The sequence below is a fragment of the Phymastichus coffea genome, unplaced genomic scaffold, assembly GCF_024137745.1.
Source record: "Phymastichus coffea isolate CEN01 unplaced genomic scaffold, Cenicafe_Pcof_1.1 PCOF00157, whole genome shotgun sequence".
In the NCBI taxonomy this organism is placed as follows: Eukaryota; Metazoa; Arthropoda; class Insecta; order Hymenoptera; family Eulophidae; genus Phymastichus; species Phymastichus coffea.
The window spans coordinates 303542-323403 of NW_026706968.1; the positions used below are offsets into that span (position 1 = coordinate 303542).

General features: G+C 43.4%; 1 protein-coding gene across 1 annotated transcript; it reads right to left on the reverse strand.

Annotated features, from left to right (window-relative positions):
- Positions 1–2082: 2082 nt before the first annotated feature.
- On the reverse strand, positions 2083–19536 carry LOC131672724 (uncharacterized). Its single transcript, XM_058950139.1, has 3 exons — positions 18725–19536; positions 12997–13433; positions 2083–9656 (listed from the first exon to the last, which is right to left on the reverse strand). The coding sequence occupies exons 1-3, from the start codon at positions 18864–18866 to the stop codon at positions 9459–9461; spliced, it is 777 nt and encodes a 258-aa protein (XP_058806122.1). The 5' UTR covers positions 18867–19536; the 3' UTR covers positions 2083–9458.
- Positions 19537–19862: the final 326 nt, after the last annotated feature.

Below are 19862 nucleotides of genomic sequence, written 5' to 3' on the forward strand. Positions count from 1 at the left end.
GGCTCGCGGCTACTATATAACCGAATATGCAGTATATGTAAATGTTGTCATATCGACGCGTGTAGCTCTCTCCGTCTCTGGGAGGATCTGCATATGGATGCAACAAAACACACAGCCCCGCACAGACGGCGACGACTGGCGAGCTTTGACGACATCTGCAGCATTGGTCGATCAAATTTTTTGTATTTTCGCTGGCGTCTCCCACCTTTGTCCCGCGAAATCCGTGTGCAGGCCGCGTGATGGATCGCGTGAAGGGCTTCTTTGAAAGTCCGATGCAGCCACAGGTGCACGAATTTCCAATAGCTCTCGCTCTCCCTCCGCGCGCAAGCGACGCCACGCTCTCAGCTCGCTGTGCCTTTTGGATTTGCCACGGCGCGCTCAATCACACTCATTCCCTTTCCACTGCCTCCTTGTTTTGTTATTCTTTTCAGACTCTCGTTGCGCGCGCCTCGATTGCCATTGCCAAGCTTTGGGCGAGGATTACATCGCGCTGATGCGTGCTTTTGAATGTCAAAGCTCCAATAATTCTGCTTAATGACATTGTTACGTGATGGGCTGTGCGTTTGCTTACTACTGGATGGCCAATTACGTTTTCCATTGTCCAAGTATCGTTTACAGACCGTCAACGACAACCGAGAGAAATTAATTCCTTTTTGCGCTCGTGTGCTTGCTAAATCATTTAATCATAGCTTGTGCCAATCCGATTTTAATGGGGAGTCAGCGATTGTGCGTTCTATCGACGGCTAAAGTCGACGAGTAGGTCGCTATGTCCTGAAAATAAAAGACGATCGCTGATCGTTAAAACAGTAATCTTGTTTTTTGCCAATCGTTTTAATTCTCAATCGACAACCGAGAAATTCACTCCAATCATTATTGTCTTTTTGCATATTCCAATTTTTCATTGATTTAACCTAATCTTTTTATCAAACGAGAAAAATCTCGAGACGACCAATACAGTAATTGGAGATGATGTAGTACGAGTGGCGAGCTTTGCCGAGTGGAATCATCCTTCATAGTGGCTTAAAGTGCTCAGCCGCAAATAACCATCAAACTTAATGAATGCTTAATAAGAATAAGCTTTATATCCCTATAATGTGTCTCAATACGCGGCAATGGATAACGACAATAGCCACCGTAGTGCACACATTGAGATTATCAGGAAAATTAATGCCCAAAGAGGGGGAGAAATCGGCAGGTAATACGCGAGCTTGCAACTCGACTCAAGTTGACGCGTTATGCGATTACTTGCGCGCTCCTAAGTCTAATCCATAATCAGACTCGGAGAAGCGTCTTGTGGCGGGCTTGTCCTCGCGTTGAATTGGTGCGCGCACTGGGCAGGAGCTGATTGGTTTGCGGTTACATCCCTTAGTAATGAGCTTCCCAGATGGCACGTCGTCGTCGTCGTCGTCATCGTAGTCGTCGTAGTCGTCGTCTCAGGAAAACCCATTAGGCAAGTCCAAACACCGTGCAAGCAAGCGGCACAGGTGTGCGCCAACATCACCGTAGCCTTCGTCACTTTCGACCCCTTTTCAGGCTACTAAGTGCATGCAATTGCACGCGCATCGGATTTCGTCCATCGGCTTTTACTTTATACTTTGCGCTTCTGATGGGTTGCGAGTCTGAGAGGTCGGTCTTCTTGAATTTGCAAACTGCTTCACTCGGAAGGACAGTGACACTTGTTGGCTTGTTGAGTTACAAGGGGCATGCCGATTATACTAAACTTTTCGCTGTTGGGCTTCCTTCTTCGATAGTTGAACATAGTGACGATTGGCAGCGTCAGTTTGAGCTTACTCCAACTTCATTCATGTCAATTATTTATTCAAGAAATGATGCAATGTTTCCAACAAATGATTTAATTTTACTAGTTAATATTGTCAATGTATTAACTGCGTTAATACATTTTTTTCTTCAATTTGAAGTTGTGCAAATGAAAGTTGAATATGTGAATTATTTAGTAAATTATGATTGGTAATTGTGAAAGTAAGATTATTAAATTTCATAAAATAACGCAAAATTCCAAATAGGAAGTTCATGATATATAGGACTGCAGGATTTTTAGGATGTGTTTAAGTAACAAAACAGTTTTTTTTTTATTTTTCGGCGTGTTCACATTTATTCAATAAAAAAATCAAGTACAATAATAATACGATGACGTTAGTCATCGACGTAATTATCGACATTGTAACGTTTACAATATTATAACTATATAAAAGTGAAAAAATCTGTACAATGAAAGACATGCGGGTAGCGGAGATGCCTCCTGCCCGTGTGTACATCAAGACATGTCGCTTTTCCTCGCTTTTTTCCGAAACAAAAAAAAAAAGAAAAATCTCACTGGTCGTGCTTTTTTCCAGATCTGTCAGAGGATTTGAAAAATTGCTCAACACTCTTTTCGACTACTCTTCGTCTTTTTTACCGTGTATCAATTTGTTTCGAGAGCCGTGTCATGAGTATGCAGACGTGAACAACGGACACAAGAGTCAAAAAATCAAATAAACGTCCATATAAAAATTCAGTAGATGAAAGTTTTATAAAAAGAAAAAACAAAGATTAGCGCAAAGTTTACAATAATGAAAATCTTGAGGACCGGAGCGGAAGGATGTTGCGCTGATAATCATAATCATACATAGACAGAGGAATAATTACAATCGCAAGTACAATGACGCAGAGTTAATTGTTACGTAAACAAATTAAAACTCAAAGTAATTATATTAATAATACGTAGCTCACGCACCTAGTGCGTTCTATTAAAAAACTCGTATGATAGCAATAAAATTAATAACATGAGAAAATTGTGTTCATAAAATAAAATAAAAGTAGCAATAACGTATGGTCTTGTAGTGACTTAAATAACACAGCATCGTATGGATATCGGGTCCCGTACCTCGATATAGCTTCGCCCCGCGTTATACATATTTATGCCAGTATCAATGTACAACTACCTACACTTAGACGCTTTACGATCCTGCACTCTCTCTTTCTCTCTCTGACGGTCGTTTTACAATTTTTCTTATTTCCTTTACGCTTATTCATTTTCGCATTTCGTCGTTCTCGCTCGCGGGCAAAGCCAGCACGAGGTGTCATGATTTTCTCATTTTATTGTTTTTTTTTAATTTTTTTGTTTATTTGTTTAGTTTTACTTTTCATTTATCTGGTTATAAGCAATTTAATAGCGGAAACAAGGAGAAGTGTAGAAGAGAGTTAGAAACAATGGTGAAAAGAGAGAGAGAGCTAGAGAGAGAAAGAGAGAGAGAGAGAGAGTAAGCAAACGCAATAAAAATAAAAAAGATAACAAAAAGTAATAAAAATAAATGCAAAACTGCTGGTAGGCAGAAAAATGTTCGTTACGACGTTCGACTATCACGTGACCGCCTTGTGATCTTTCTCCAATTTACTTGAATTTTATTATGTACGGACGCATATATAATTCTTTTTCTTTATTTTCGGAGAAAAGAAAAGCAAACAACTCAAGCGCGTCTCACAAACGCTCGCAACATCAACTCTCATCTCGGTTTATTTGGTCGCTTCTTTGGATTGGTCAGCTGGACGAAATTTTCGATTCAATAACTAGCGTCTTTTGAAGCTTTTAGAGTTTCCCTCTGTCGCTGTTTTTTATTTGTGACAATGCATGTACACGTACGAGCTGTTAGCGATCTCTGTTGTTTATTTGTATGAAAAAAAAAATGTCTTTACCTGAAATTTTTTTCCTCGAGATCAAAAGGCAAAGGATCAAGAGACGTCTAAAAGGGGGGGAGCGCAAGGAGTCCAGACTCTATCACAAGGCATTTTTGCGAGCTTTCACGACGGCTTGAGCGCACGCTCGTACTCGTTTTTTTTTTTCACTTATTATTCTCTTTCTCTTATTTGTTCTCTTTCTTTCTCTCTCTCTCTCTCTCTCTCTCGGCCGGAGGCAATCCAATCAATTGACGCAGTTTTTTCTTCTTTTGCTAGCTACACAACATATAACGCTTTTCTCTTTTATTTTTATTTTCTTTTTTAGATAATATAACACGCTCATACTTTCTTTTGCTTTTCTTTTAAATACTTTTCCTTTGGAACAATCCCAAATAAATAAGGAAAGGATGGAAAAGAATGATCCGAGGTGAAGGGAGGAGGCATTTGGCTACAGGTAACGATTTCATGGACATCCGAAGTTTTAAAGAAAGAAAAAAAAAAACAAATAAAAAGAACAATAAAAATAATATACAAATGTTTAATCCTTTCTAAATAGCGGTTTATCACTATTCGATCGTTGACAGCCAGATTAAAAAAAGAGAAGTTTTCAGACAAACAAAAAAAGATGTGTTAGTGTCGATAAAATATAAAAAATAGAACACGCTTATAAGCGGCGCGTAATGCACGCGTGCTACACTTGGCACCTTTATCGGGAGTTAAAGCAAACCACCACGAGCTTTTCGTAGCGCTCGTTACTTTCATGGCAAATTGAAGACAGTCTGAGCAAATCAAAACAATTTTTGTCTTTTTTTTCCTTTTTCCCTTCCCATATCTCATCGAAAATTGCTTTCTCCTAAACTTATTACTCGCGCGTTTCTATTTATAAATGCAGAGTTTTATCCCGAGTGTGCCTTAGACGGCCTTTTTTACGGTATTACTCTAAAATACTTTGATCATAGTTTTCTGAATGAACGGCAGTGAAAGAAAAAATAAAATGAGGGAGGTAAAACGAGACATAGCTCAAAATACTGACAAAATTGAATGTATTTTCTATGGCATTGACACAATAGTTTACATGTAATAAAAAAGAGTAGTTTATCTCTTCTTTTGTTATCTAAAATTGCAAATTGCAAGATGAAACTTCTAAAAGACTTTGCTTTTCTAACGATTCGGCACTTGAATTATCATTATTAGTAGTATCAAAAAGAGTATAAAACAATCTGAATCTCACGGTCATTTATCCTGTATAAAAAATCTCAAACGCTTTGTCCGGTAAAGACTAGTCGATTACCTCTCCAACGCCACGATCAAAAGCATAAAATGTGCAAATTCAATAATTTATTTTGATAGAAAAAAATCTTCACATTCATTAAAATTACCATAGCGATGAGAAATAATCATTTTCAATGTGAAAAAATATAAATACGCATGCGATCCTCAAAGTAAAGTATCAGTACCAATAATAGCAATAATAATATTTCATTATCAATAATTAATAATAATTGTAATAATAAGTGAAAATAATCTAACTATATGTTAACGTAATAGATGAAGTACATGCTTCAACTGGGGTGGTTGATAAAAACTAATGCCTCTCGTTAACTTTTTATATCTCTTTTCTTTTCTCTCCGCGCTGAGATACGGAGAACGGAAAAGCAATCACATTAATTCCAATAGTAAGAAGAATAGATAATTCTGATAGAATTAAGTTTAATAATCACTGAGCTAAAACGAGAGACATTAAGAATAAATGCAAACTCGCCCAGGAATCCATGTCTTCTAGAGATCATCATTTTTTTCAATTGTTTATGAACTACTGGATTCGTGGAATACATTATACAACTACAGAATGAACGTTCAAAAGCAAGTTTGTTTTTATTATTGTATTCTTTGAGCTAACAAAAAATCTCGTATAGACTCTTCGGACAACTTTCGGAATTTAGCAGGGAGCCTACAAAATAAAACAGGGATGTGTTTGCTGCGGGCATGTGAAAAAGGAAAAGGAACGTTACAATATTCAATACGATTATTCGTTATTATAATTAGATATCTATTATTAATTACGAGATCACAGTGACGCTTTGACACGCGGGGATCTCGGGTGGGCGGGCTGCACTTTATTTCAATTGCATTATACTTTTTTAGAGTACGAAAAGAGTATCGAAAGATTATTGGTAAATATTATTTGCTTTATCTAAGTTGTAAGTGTTCCGTGCACAGCCTGCTCCCCATGATCCACAAAGTCACAGTTACAGCTTATAATTCTTTTGTTTACTCCAATCGAATACCTCGCCTGCGGTACGTAATTGACATTTGTTGAGTTGCATTATTCGTACTATTTATCGAACAAAAAAATTCATCGAGTTACCGAAAAATAGTGAGCGCGCGCGCACACGCGCGTGGATCATTCAAGAGAGTTCCGTATCAACGACGTCTCGAAGACGAGGCTCAATTACTATCGATCTCGCATACTTTTTTCCGCAAATTTTTCTTTTCATAATCTGATCATGGTAAAGATTAACGATGACAGAATTGGCAAAACACCTATTCGCACGTATCTCATCCGCGCCTAAAACCAGCTTATCATCTCAAAAAACAATAATCGTGATTTTTTTCAAATATACCCTTTAAAATATATATTTATGTGTGTATATACACATACACACTTTTATCAATGCTTTATTCATAGTTTATTCTCCATATGGCTGACTACTAGCTATAAACTGCTTCTACTTGTTTACGACTCTAAGGTTTCGTATTTAATTACGCGGTGAAAAAAAACATAAAAAAGAGAAAATAAAAACGTAATAAGGAAAAAAAAACAAAATGTGGCTTGTGCAAAGACAAAAAATGCTAAAGTGCTGAGATTGAAATAAAGAAAGCAAAACTATTTACACGTGCTTGCCTTCGTCTCCGTTCAAAAACGTTTTTTCACGAAAAACTATTGCCCAAAAAGTTTTTCACTCACCAGTTTCACAAAAAAAATGCATATCTGGTATAGTATGTGGGTACTTTTTTGCTTCACACATTATCGATCAGATAATTGATTCTTTTGAATATGTAAATCACCGAACCGCGGAAAAAGGGGACTTTACGCTCGCTCGCTTTTTTCCTCTAAAGAAATAGGCTGTCATGACAGCAAAACATAGTGTTTGCATACGGTTATATTTGAAGGGTTGAAACAAGTTCAAAGTATCAAACCTGCCTCGAGAGTCTTCTCAACCTCCAATAAGAAAAAGTATTGCCCAAGAAGACCATCGAGAAAAGTTACTTTCTTATCGTCGTTATAAATATTAGCTCTTTTTCAAGTGAGTGACGAGATTCAATGGCGTTATTGAAAATATTCGATTTAAATTTACACTTTCGTTTCTTATTGCTTTGATAATTTATTAGCGATTGAACAAGCACATTGATTATTAAAAAAATATTTCAGCAACGCACATCGAATGAAGACATCATTCTCGGCTCTCATTGAAGAGAATTTAAGAATGAGAAGCAAAAAATCTCGAAGCCCACAGTAAGGAATTGGTATATGGCCGAGGCAACAGCGTTAAATCTTATATGACACAAGAGATCAAGTGAAAAGAAATCCCCAATTGTTATGTACAATTACCTTATGAAATACTAAAAAACTTTTGAAAATAAAAAAGAAAACACAGTTGCCTCAATTACAACTGGGAAAAAGCGAGAGTACATTATCTAAATAAATACTATTCGTCTACATACTGGAATATTAAGAGACAAGTATATGGTACTGTAGTTATATATTCGTTTAAATGTTAGAAACACAGACAAGATTAGATATCTCGACGGTCTTTTAAGTGAATATCAAATGTAAAAGCTCAAAAATGCAACAAAAAATCTTAAGGATCTGAAAATAATTGTCTTCGGAAATTGAACACCATTCCGAGGGTACAAATGCAAAATATAATCAACCATCGCTGAAACCAAGTTCATTCGTGGGAAATTCCAGATTGTCACGACAGGCGAAACTGTAAGAAGTTAGATGACTAACCAAAAAGAAAAAGAAAATAAAAATAATAGAGCTGAAAGAATAGTTTTAGAGTTAAAGAAAGTGAAAAGGATAGAGAATAGATTAGAAAAAGCATTAAGGAAATGAGACGTGCTCCTCTTCGTGAAATGATAAATGCGCTTAGCAAAGATATTTTGAAGCGCCTTAAAAAGACGAAGAGGTCTTGGATGGCACGTCACTAAGAGCTAAGCTACCGGAGATCATTTGAAAACTGTCAACGGGCCGCGCAGCTATGCCAATTCAGATGCTGCGCTCCTCGATCTATATTCAATTATCTACGTTAATTAATTACTTATTTACTCAAGAAATTTAGATTTTTATACAATTATACGTCGCGCTGCCTCTTCCGCTTTATCGCCACTTATAGAAAGCAATTCAAACAAACATTCACCCGTTCACTCTCGCTCTCCCACTTATTCTGTTTTTCGTCATCCACACACGCACGCAGACACACATATATACACAACGCACACTCGTGTCCCCGTATTGTCACGTGCAGACTGTGTAAGTGTGTGTGCGTGCGTGCGTGCGTGCGTGCGTGCGTGCGTGCGTGCGTGCGTGTGTGCGTGTGCGTCCGTGTGTGTGTGAGAGAGAGAGAGAGAGAGAGAGAGAATGTCTTGTATGCGCTTATTATTATTATTCACTCGCTATATGTACAACAACGACGACGCGTGTATACGTGCCAACGATCGGCCAACTCCCACTATCTACCAAAAGATCATTTTGGTTTACACGCTAAATAAGAGATATTTATAAGATTAAACGTAAGTGTCTAAATAGAAATTCTTTCTTAAACCAAAGTACTCATCGTAATGCTATAGCTAACTATAATTTTTTTCATCTTATCGAAGAAACTAAAAGAATCACAAAGTCTTTACAATTGGCAATGTAAATCGTTGGCACGTATCAAGGTAAATGTCAGTCGAATCTCGAAAGAAAAGAAGTAAATAAAAACATAGAAAGAAAAAGCAAAGATACAATCTAAATGCGAGCTCGTGGCGAAGCTCGATCTACAGTTGCGATACGAATAAAAAAAAGTTCATGAAATTATAATCGCATCTCCGTCACTTGGGCTTATTACAAATCACAACAGCTACTTTAATAAAAAAATTCTCTTTGTTTATCCATAATGAGATCATCGGTTTGATTATTGGGTTTTATTCCTCTTTGGATCTCGTCCTTTCTCATCCGCTAACGTTGTCTGCCTGCACTCTTGCAGGTGAAAAAATAAAACACCGCTCCGCACGGTCCGGTCCCTCTCTATATATACGCATATACTAACATCCTCTTGTTCGCGCGCATTCTCCTTTCAGAATCGATGGTTATGCCTGCGTGTGTTCGTCTCAACACACAGAGAGATACAGCGCGATGCACGTAGAAAAACGATGGCACGCGATGGCCAAAGTAACATCCGAGACAGTTCTTTCCTTGTCCATCATTTTCACGTGTCGAAATGTCGAAATATGGCAAAATGTCTCGCTATCTGGGATCAAACCAACTCACAAAAAGTGTAATAGACATATAATATCGCGAACCTTCTCGGATGCTGAACGAAGCGCGGCATATACAATATGTACATTATGTGTAGTGTTTAGAGAAAAGGACAAGCCGGAAGAAGAACCTTCTTATGCTTCGTGATCGTCGTGATCGTCACCATCACAGGCTCTGTCTTCCTCCTCCATAATAAGTATCGAAGCCTCGTTGGCGGATTTTACGTTGCTGCCATCATCGGGTCGACATCGACGATGCTCTATCGCAGACGTGTGACCAATCGCCAGCCGAGGTACAAAGCCAGTGTCGTCCACAGAGTCTCTCGAACTGGTTGCGGAATCAGCATCGAAAGGATACTGTCCGTTGAGCCTGAACGACTGAGACTGCTACTGCGGCTCGCCGCTGACGACAGGCACGAGCCCAAGAACGACAGCCTCGATTTCTCCACTGCCGAGTCCTGTAACAGTCGACGAAAAGAAGGCAAATGCTCGAATTAGTTGAAGGCTTATCGTGTCGCTACCACTACTGCCAAGAGCCGAGGGCAAAATTCGAGCCGCGGATATCATGATAATAATAGCGGCGCCCACTTGGAACAAAGAAAGCTGTCACGACGCTCGCGCGCGCTTGAGAGTGAGCGCGCACGTTCCCTAATTTGGAGCCAGCCAATTAGAGGACACTTGTCCAATTAGGAGAAGAGAGGGAAAACCGCCCTTTTCCTTTTTCTCATCGTCATTATATGTCGCTACTCGTTTGTTTGTTCAACCGTTTCTCGGTAACACTAAAGATCCTATTGGCGTCTGGCTAATGCGGCATATTACTACTTGGCAATGTATATCGCTGGAAAATCCTACCGCAAACAATTATCTGTTCGCGCTCGCCCCATGAAATAATCGTAAATCATTTTTATACTCTCGTCTAACGTATGTACAAGTGTGAAAGCCATTCTCACTCCCCTCTTCACGTCGTGCAATCTCGACCAAAAATCTACTCGACTTCCGATTCTTTCTCACTGTCTCTTGGGCGAACAATAATAAACCATCGCTTGCTCATCTCTCGACGTGTCACATTAAGAAAGAATTATAGCGCTCTTCAATTAATATCTTGCGAGTCAGAGAGGGAGAGAGAGAGAGAGAGAGAGAGAGATAGTGAGAGAGGAAAAGAGATTTTCTCCGAATGTTTACGCTCACGGGGTTATGGTGTTGCTGGTCGATAGAATGGTCCCCGAGGGAGACGCTTAATTGCATAAGGAATTACTGCCCGTGCGCGTGTCGATAGTTAGGGTTTCATGAGAAAATCAGTACTTTCGGTTTCGATGCACTACGAAAAAGAGATTATCTCGTATGTTTATGTGCATCTTGATAAGCGCACTTGCGATTGTGCAAAGTTATGGAGCCGACGAAGCACGCACGCGTGGAAAAAGAAACTACTGAATATTGATGCTCACTCACAATGTTTATTTTTGACGCGGGACTACCTTTTTTCCAGAAATATTCAACTGTCGCAATTGAGCTTCTTTCATCTTCCATCTCGTTATCAATATTAATAAATTTAATTCCTATCTATTTTGCCTCTATCTCACGGTGTGCACGACTCGTTCACAGTCAATTACTTCGCAGTCGAGTGACATTGCATCTGTCAATAATTTTTCCAATACAAGTGCTGTACGCTCGTATGCACGCGCTCGTATTGCGCAAATCCTGTGCATGCACACCACTCGAAGGATAAGTAAGCGATCGGCTTTTTTGCTGCCTCCAACGTCCATCTGTACATGGGCACGAATATACATATATAGATAGACGCGTGTGTATACGTCGAATCGGTGTAAAAGCACGCCTCCAGGCACTACTACACATTGCGCAAAAGATAATTGCGCTACGCCACCCGTTCGCGCGCGCAAGATAAGAAACGCTGACGTGCAATATTCGCCGACTTGGAGGCTGTATATTGAAGGCACGCGCGCGGATTCATTGTTTGCCCCTGCAGATATATAAAGTTACGCAATAGCCAATGCAAGTGACTTTCCGAAATCGTACGTGACCGATCGATTGAATTATCAAGCCGTGCTAATCGCCTCTTGAATTTGTGCAGCGGCCAATTAGCGTTATACCCTACGTAAATGCGCTGCATGGTGCTGTCTCTCTCGCTGACTCGCATTACAATTTAAAAGACTGCATTTGACCGCGAAGCTTTAGATACAAAGTTACATCTGTTTTAGAATGGCTAAGTGCGAAAGTCGTTAAAAGTCAACTTGACATCTCTCTGCTTTGCTCGTCTATTTCTCTTTCTACCCTGTCTGTAAAAGGGAACGCAGAGAGAAAAAGAGCCTCCCCCTCGCAACTTTCTCCCTCTCTCGCGTGCTACTTTTAGTGCCCTTTTACACCGACGAAAATACGCGCGCTAATTTCGGGTTCACGCGCTCCTTGGACTCTCTATCGCACTTGACCTCAGCGTGCTTTTGAAAAACTATCAATTGCCGAGTGCTATTACGAGCAAGAAAAGAAGAAGAAAGCGGCAGACTTGAACGATTACTTTCGAAGAATTGTATGCAATAATGAATTTTACACAATTTCTCGTGAAAAAAGGTAAGTGCAAAGAGAGACGGCGAATCAAGCCACGACAGATCGTAGAGGCGAACGTAGCACGCGACGGAAATGCTTTGCGGAGTATCTGAATATAACACGAGTGAGATCATGCATCGAGCTTAACAGAAAAAAATCGGCGCCAACACCAAGTTGTTTTCGAGAAGGCACGAAAAAGAAAGGAATGATCTCTTTCGAGCTGATATCGTGTACGTCTCGATCGATTTTCGCAAGATGCAGCAGCAGCAGACGTCCGCACGCCTAGACGCAAGACACAGCTGATGCCGATGGCTTGTGCTCCCTCGGGTGTCATAAATATCAGACCCGGGACGTGTACTAGCCCCTTGTGCGGCGACTACTGCATAGATATAGCCTCGTCCATTAAACATGTACCGAGAGCCTCCGAATTACGAGCCTCCTGGTTAACTTCCTTCCTTCTTTCTTTCTTTCTTTCTTTCTTTCTTTCTTTCTTTCTTTTCTAATTTTAATGAGGATAAGGCAAGTTGGATTCGCAGCTGCGCGTACTCGAGGAGGTGATACTCGATTTCGGGGCTCCGTCTAATTATTACCAGCTAAGTGTTGGTAATCGAAGGGGGAGAAGATAGCCGTGAAATTGAAGAAATCTCTGTGTACCGAGATTCATCGATTATACCGAGAGACCCTCGGTCTCTTTCGAGAGCTAAGAGAAGGAACAACTTTAATTGATAAGCTGACTGGTCCTATCTTTAATGCTGCTCTCGTCTATACCGTTATTAACTGTCCGTGCCACTGCGAGCAACACGAAACTACACGATAGACGAGGAAAACGGTAGCAAGAGCCGCGCGCTAATGAGACGGCAATAAAAGTCGCGAAATAAGCCCAGGAAAATTTCATTTCTTCGGTTATTGGTTTTCTAAAAGCTCGGCCGCTACCGTCGCGCGTTAGTACCTCGTAAAAAGAGGCCCTTTCTTATTTTCGTTGCGCGAGCTCTGTTTCATCTTAGTGCAGTATGATTTATCTTTTATGCGTTTGTTGCACCTCCTCATCGACATCGACATCGACGCGTTCGACTTTGTTCCAGGTGGGATGCTATCATCAGCGTGAATACAAGTTTTATCTATTGGTTGACCAGTTGACTAATATTTGCCATTATGTGCAGTTTTATCAACGAACAGTTGTGTTTTGTGCAGTTGTGCAACACATCCTAATTTATTTGAAAAATGGTCAGCGGAACAAACCTTGGTCTTGGATGCATGAAAGTCATCGGCGATGTTTCTGAGATAAGTGCCAACGGTTTTCCATTCCTTCTCGTCAAGACTGGCAGCAAGATGATGCACACAGCAGACGCCTCTTTCGGCATTGCATTCCGTCGGCACGGTGTCCTTTTCCGGCAGTGAGCCTTCGGAAGTGAGTCGCCGACGGCGCGGTTTGGGCCTTGGACTTGGTACCGGTAACACAGCCGAGCTGCTGGTGCTGCACTCGGGAAATTGAAAGGCAGCGTCTCGCGTTGGGCTGCTCGGTGCTGAGACGGTCACTTGTGGTGGCGGTGGCGGCAATTGCTCGACAGCCGACAGAACCAAGTCGGGCAACGGTAAGCGCGACAGGTCCGAGTCCACGAGTAACACCGAGTGCTCGCGCGTGGACGACAGGTCGGATGACCTGCGCGGTAATCGGTCTGCAACAGAAAACATGTCAAGGGTCAGACCTTGGCGAGATAAGCGCGATGTACTGGCAGAGTCGGGCTGTGCAACCTCCTCGATCGAAGAACAACCCATTAAAGCTCAATAAAGCCCAATAAAGCCCAATAAAGCCCAATAAACCCAGTGAAACGGTGAAAACAATGTATTTTCCCAAGCTGCCGGTCTCTCGACGATGCACTGATACTCGGGTCAGCTTTATCGCGCACCGCGGTAAACCACGCGCTCATCTGACCGCACTCTGATTGTATCATGTGCGCCTCCGCTCAGACGTATCCACCACGAAGCAATCGCAACTATTTTTCAATTTCATTGTTGCATCAGCAAGCATCATTGACGACACTTGATTTTCTTCTCTTTCTCTAATGCTGCCCGTGAGAGCAACTCAACCAATGACCTTGGCACGGCCGACTCAATCGAACGTACGCGGCAAGAGTGCTCCTCGAAGAGCATCACTGTTCGATCTGCTCGACGAGCGACGTCCTTGGCATTAGAACATTGGCTCTTTCGCGATATCTAGCGTTGCGCGCGACCAATTTGCATCTGCCGTGAGCGCGGGAAACAAAGAAAATCCGCCTCTCTCATACGGGCGATGCTCGAGGTTACTCCGCGTGAGAGGCGCGCAAAACAAAAGATGACTACGTCGCATATATGTAAATGTGTATCGCTTGATTCGCGCTCGACGCGCACTTTCAACGGTAACGTGGATCGATCTATTGTATCGGCTACTCCAGCGCACGATTTTTCGACGTTTACGTAGCATGCGTCGTATACTGGCCGCTGTTGTGAACGTTGATTCAGCGACGCGTGCAAGTGCACGTCGCCAAGTAGGCGCGGGCGGCGAAAAAACTGCAGCGCGCACGTGGCGAACACCCGCATGCAGACAGACCAACGGCAGCGCATGCACACATACGTGAGTCACACGGCCCTTTGTGACGTGCTGCTGATTAATCGCGCGTATAAAACCGATAAAGTATCGAGTCGTTCGTGCAGCGTCGACGAGTCTTTGATACTTGGATCGTCGTGACCTTGGCGAAAGGCCTGTTCGTTGGCCGTCGATCATTTTCAGCCGCGACTTCGCTTTCTGTTATTTTCTCGTATACGCCAGATTTCTCGTGTACTTCCGCGAAAGTTTCGCTGCGAGTCGGCACTGTTACTCCAGGAAAATCCAATAAATCCATTAAGGCGTTTCGAACTGAGTCGAGGACAGAGAAAAAGGATTAATCGAAAAAAGTAAGAGCGCGTATACGGGCGTGCATGTGCGGTTGCCACGCTCGCTGGCGCTGTTCGTTTGCACAAAGAGTCAGCGGCTCAAGGCCACCGTCGCCGCGCAAAAAACGTTATGCGCGCGCGAGAAAGTGCAGAGCTCATTGTGCGCGCGGAAAACACGCGCGATCCTCTATTGGCACTGTGAAAAGCCGCTGGCTCGGTCGCGCGCGCGCGCGCGCGTGCCTACGTCCGCGACGTCTCGCTGACTAATGTACAGGCCGAGTTTCATTTCGCCTCGTAACGTGCGCACGCGTCGCGCGTCGCGCCTCTCGGCGAAACAATACCGCGTGTGGCGAAGAGAGTTCGGTTCGCTAACGAGCGTATTTATTATCGCGTAGTAACTTATCGATAGGACGCTACCGACGAGGCCGGCTAAGTATGACTTGGCGCTGGAAAATTGTCGAGGAAATCCCGCTTCATCCCTGCGCACGTTCAAAGCCGTATCCGCACAGCAATGCCTCGCTTTGTTCAACTGGGCGTACGCACGCCAAATTGAATTTTCACGCAAGCACCGGGCGACCGTTGGAGTGGCGCGATGCGCGCCAAATAGAATATAGCACAGAGCACGAAAATAAGTATATAAAATGCTCGCGCGCGCTCCAAGATAAAACAGCGAAAATGTAGAAATGCAGCGTGCAGCTATCGCGCTCTGGCGTATTTTTATCTGTCGCTTCCGTCGCTGCCTCGCACACATGCACACACGCACACACGCACATGAGAGCAGAAGCTAGCTGCTACCTTTACGCGTCTTTGTTGCATGAATCGCACATTGCATTATCACAGAGGAACAAAGGAAAATAAAGACTGGTGAAAAACGAGGCAATCCAGCCTGCTGACATTGCTGAGATTTAACGCGTGGATGTACACGTTAGGTTTGCCAAGCGCGAAACCTAGCCACCGGCGGCAAAGAGCAAAGAAGCGGATCGATATTACGTCGATGATGTATCGCGCGATGCATGTTTGATCGGAAGCGAGCGTGCTTGAGCGACAATTTTCCTGATGACGAATTCTTCTTGCATATTTCATTCGAAGCGAGACACAACAGCGCAGATGCGGGCGCGTAAACTCGCGGCTATAGCGCATTCTTGCTCGCATTCCTCGTTACTAGCTCGCTGAATAATTGAGCGTGGCTTACGTGTGTAAAGAAAAAGGAAAAAGTCTCGTGACTAATCGGTCGCATGCGAGCAACACAAGCAGGGATTCGCTACCATGCGAGAGCACTTTGCAAATCGACCTGACCCAAATTCTAGCGCTTTAATGCTTCGATCGACAAGTCGAACGCGAGCTTTCGCGCCCGATCTAAGCATGCTATCGCTCTGTTGTCTCCGCAGCCATTCAGCCAACTCGAGGGATCAAATCAGCGCGATTCGCTGGTAAAGCGTCTTCCGAAAATATACTCTTGGCGATCTGATGCAACGGGGCGCGCGTGGTTTCTTGAACCCTCCCGCGTCTGTACTATTTTTGCGCGACACTCAACGATAATGCGGACCAGCTGAGAGATCAGATCAGAATTTTACCGCAACTGACCGCGCGCGAGTAGCATCATCTCGTCGTCGCCGAGTCAAAGGCTTCGCATACGCACGACGCGCTGAAAGAGAGAGAGGCAGCAGGGTCACGGCCGGACATCGTCTACGCCACCAACACACGCGCACACCCACACTCACACATCTACGGAGAATACATCTCTTCGGGGACTTATATATATATACGCAACGTTGCGCTCTCGCCAGGGAGACTCCTCGGCGTTTTATTGTGCGACAGGGCATAAATTATCGCCGCCGCTCGCACGAGCCAACTCGGCTTTAAAGTCTTTTCGTGCATACATTCAATTTTTCGTAGCACTTCGGGTGTAATTTGATTTTGAGAAGCTGGTAATCACGCTCTGCGTGTGCCAGCACTTTTCTTTCTCCATTATCGGAATCAATGTCGCCACGCTGCCTTTTTACGCTGCCACTTTTTACGCGTGCTATTTATGGCTTTTGTTTTTCTTCCAGATCGCTTACTTTGTTCCGATCTCTCCAGAAAAGCTTTGTCTTTCATTGCCCAAACAACTAGTCTGTTTGTGGGAAAATAACAATGTTGTTGCATTTCGACCTGCTAGACACAACTTCTCTTCCTCGCTATTTATAACATTTTCAAATCGATCGACAACATTTATGCAAAACGCAACTTGACGTTTACCTCGCGCGAAACACGTAACACAAGTCGCAAGATGTCGATTACTCAGTGATACTCTTTTTTTTCGCGCATAGACAACGATCGTTTTCGTCTTTTCTTTATTGTAACCGTATTGTTTTCCTTGAATCATTCATAGACTTGCGCAATCACATCGTATTTGGAAAGGTACGAACGGTAGTCGACCAAGCAGGCAGCGTGCAACTGGAATCTCAAGAACGCGCGCGAAGCGTGAATCATTGACTACTGTTACGTATCGCAAGTTCATATGCGTATATCAAAGCGGAATCGTAAATTTGGTGTCCAGCCAATTTGGGATCGTTGACTTGTGTGCCGCGCCACAGCTAATATATATGTGCTGTTTCAGAAAATACGATCGAGCAACAGCCACGACATCTCTTTTGTTTATGCACTTCTCGCCAATTCGGTAACACGTCGCTCTTTCAAAGATACTATAAACGACTAAATGCACATTTTTGTTTAACGTTCAATCGATTTCGGTAATATATCGCTTTATCGCGGAATCTAAGTGAACGTAAAATGAATTTGTCACGCTTACCATAATATTATTCAAACAATGACAAACATTTTCCTTGAACGGACTCGCGGAAAATCACCGTCCACTAAACAGCCGTCGAGTTATCAGATTTTTCGAAAACGTCAACCTGGCCAGTAGAACGGAAAAAAAGCATCCTTCCGAAAATAAGTCGGTAATACCGACTTAACAAATGCAAAGTGCTTTTTTCTCCGCCCCACTGTTATACCGCAGGTCAATAACGTGTCGCTCAAGATCAAGTGCACTTGCGCGTCAACGTACTCTACGATTGGATAACTCTTTACGCCGCGTGCTGTCTTCCTCGTCGTCACACCTCTCGATTATCATAAGGCACAGCTGCCGTAATGAATACTTTGCTTTTTCTGGCGCGCGTCTACTTGCGCACAAGACTGTTCCATTGGCACGACTCCGCCTATGTTCATAAACAAACAGTAACGGCAGCACGCGACTGAGTCAGTCGGTCGTTCGATGTTAACTTGTCGTTTGACACTTTTGACGCACGCATCATTACATAATGAGGCATGAGTGCATTATAAGCCAAGCACACAACACAACTGCCGACGGAGCCAATTACTATTCCCTCGGTCGATGACCGCGCGCGCCAAGAGGGCTACAAGTGTGAGTGTAATATAAACTGTTGCTCGGCACACGCTTGCCGCACGCGTGCACTTTCGGAGCATGCATTTTCGACACTCGCCAGCAACAATGCCGCCCGAGTACATAGTCGTCAGCAACTTTTTCGTTCAGCTTGTCATCTCATTCTAATTGATTCAGCTTTGGCTTTCAACTGACGACAACAAGTTGACAGGCTCAATGTGATATTTGACGGCTCGCGCGTGTGCCAACTTCGATTATCAGTGGGCAGAAGTAGCATTAAGACACGCGTTGCACTGTTTCATTGATTCGTAAGTTGTAACACTTTAAGATCGTCGTAAACAACTGGTCGAAATCCCTTAAACTCAAAGTCGCGTACAACTTTTCTCGCGACGAAATCAGCTGACGTTGCGCTTTCAAAGTATTTCGTCACTCGCGATCGAAAAGACAAAACCCAACAATTTTCGCGTATAAATTAATTAGGCAGTGAATTTCGACTCCGAAATCACGGATACGATACTTGGAAAAAAGCTATCGTCGAAAATCGCTGAACTCACGGCTTTGCGTGGGTTGATCGGCTCGCGGCCCGTACACCAAGCACAATGACAAGCGCGGCAACGAATAAAGATTGAAAAATACCGTGACTCGTAACCAGGATGAGAGTAATGTACTCACGGTTTCTCGGTGAGTGTTGAGCATTTCTGGCGCGCAGGACCTGTTGCAGCGCCGAGTAGAGATCGAGCATCAGTTGCTCGAGTTGCTGTTGGCTTTGATCCTCGGAATCCTCGTCCGACGGCAATGCAAACGGGATAGCCATCTTTGTTGATTTTATTGATGTATCCTTCGTCTATAGCCTCGAAAGACGAAACGTTATGTCGAAAAAAAAAATCAGCGTCCGCGCTTCGCGATACTTGTCACAAGCAACGCGCGTCGAAGCACGTGACGTTGTCTGAAAGTTCTATACTTGAACGCTAAGTTCGTACGATTTATTCAGATGCTCCGAACTGATGATGGTCACCTAAGACGTCTACGGCTAGGCGGAACCCCGTGCGGGCTATCACTTTCCATAGGTGCTGCCTTTTTGACGGCTGCACTCACTCCAAAATCAGTAGACGAAAACAAAGAGAAAAATTCCCTCGGAAAGCAAAGTGAGTCGCTGACTTGCACGAAAAATGTTCTTTCTCTTGCTTGAGTGTTCGATGACTTTGAGGACTGTCCTTTCGCGTGAGAAAGTCAAAGTCGAACGAAAGGTAAAAAATTAGTTCGATGGCACTGTCGGTATGCGTTCGCGCGTCGAAATAGAGCACTTGATCTATTCGTGAAAACAATTGTCACTGTGGCACCAACTGTCGCAAGTAAAAATGTACACTCACACTGCTGCACCAACGCAATATATAGGAGCGAGAGCAAAGCGATCGCGCGTCAACAACAAAAACGTGTGCGACTGCAAGAGAGAAACTTGAGAGCGTAGAAGTGAACGCGTCTACTCTGCTCGAGCTCCTGCTTGGTAATGATTCTATGCCGCTGCCGCACGGCGGCACGTTGCTCTCCCTCTCTCTCCGCGATGAGCGCGCGCGCTCGGCAGTTCGACCCCACCTTCGATACCTTTGCATGTGTACCCTACAGTGGCAGCGCTGCCAGTGGTGGTGGCGACGGGGAGAGGAGGGGGATCGAGATTGTGTGTGCGCGCGCACTATAATGCCGTCGAGGGCGAAAGGGGGTGGCGCGCGCGCTAGCTCAGACGCGCTGCAGCACTCGAGCGCGTCACTTACATGGTCTCGAGCCCTTCTTTGTTGCTCTCGCGTTCGCGTCG

Excerpts from the sequence above, each read along its gene's own strand:
- LOC131672724 (XM_058950139.1), bottom strand. The coding sequence starts at position 18,866 with ATGGCTATCCCGTTTGCATTGCCGTCGGACGAGGATTCCGAGGATCAA. Across the intron at positions 13,434-18,724 it reads TCAACACTCACCGAGAAACC|ACCGATTACCGCGCAGGTCA; the intron begins GTGAGTACATTA and ends TTTCTGTTGCAG. Across the intron at positions 9,657-12,996 it reads TTCATGCATCCAAGACCAAG|GACTCGGCAGTGGAGAAATC; the intron begins GTTTGTTCCGCT and ends CGACTGTTACAG.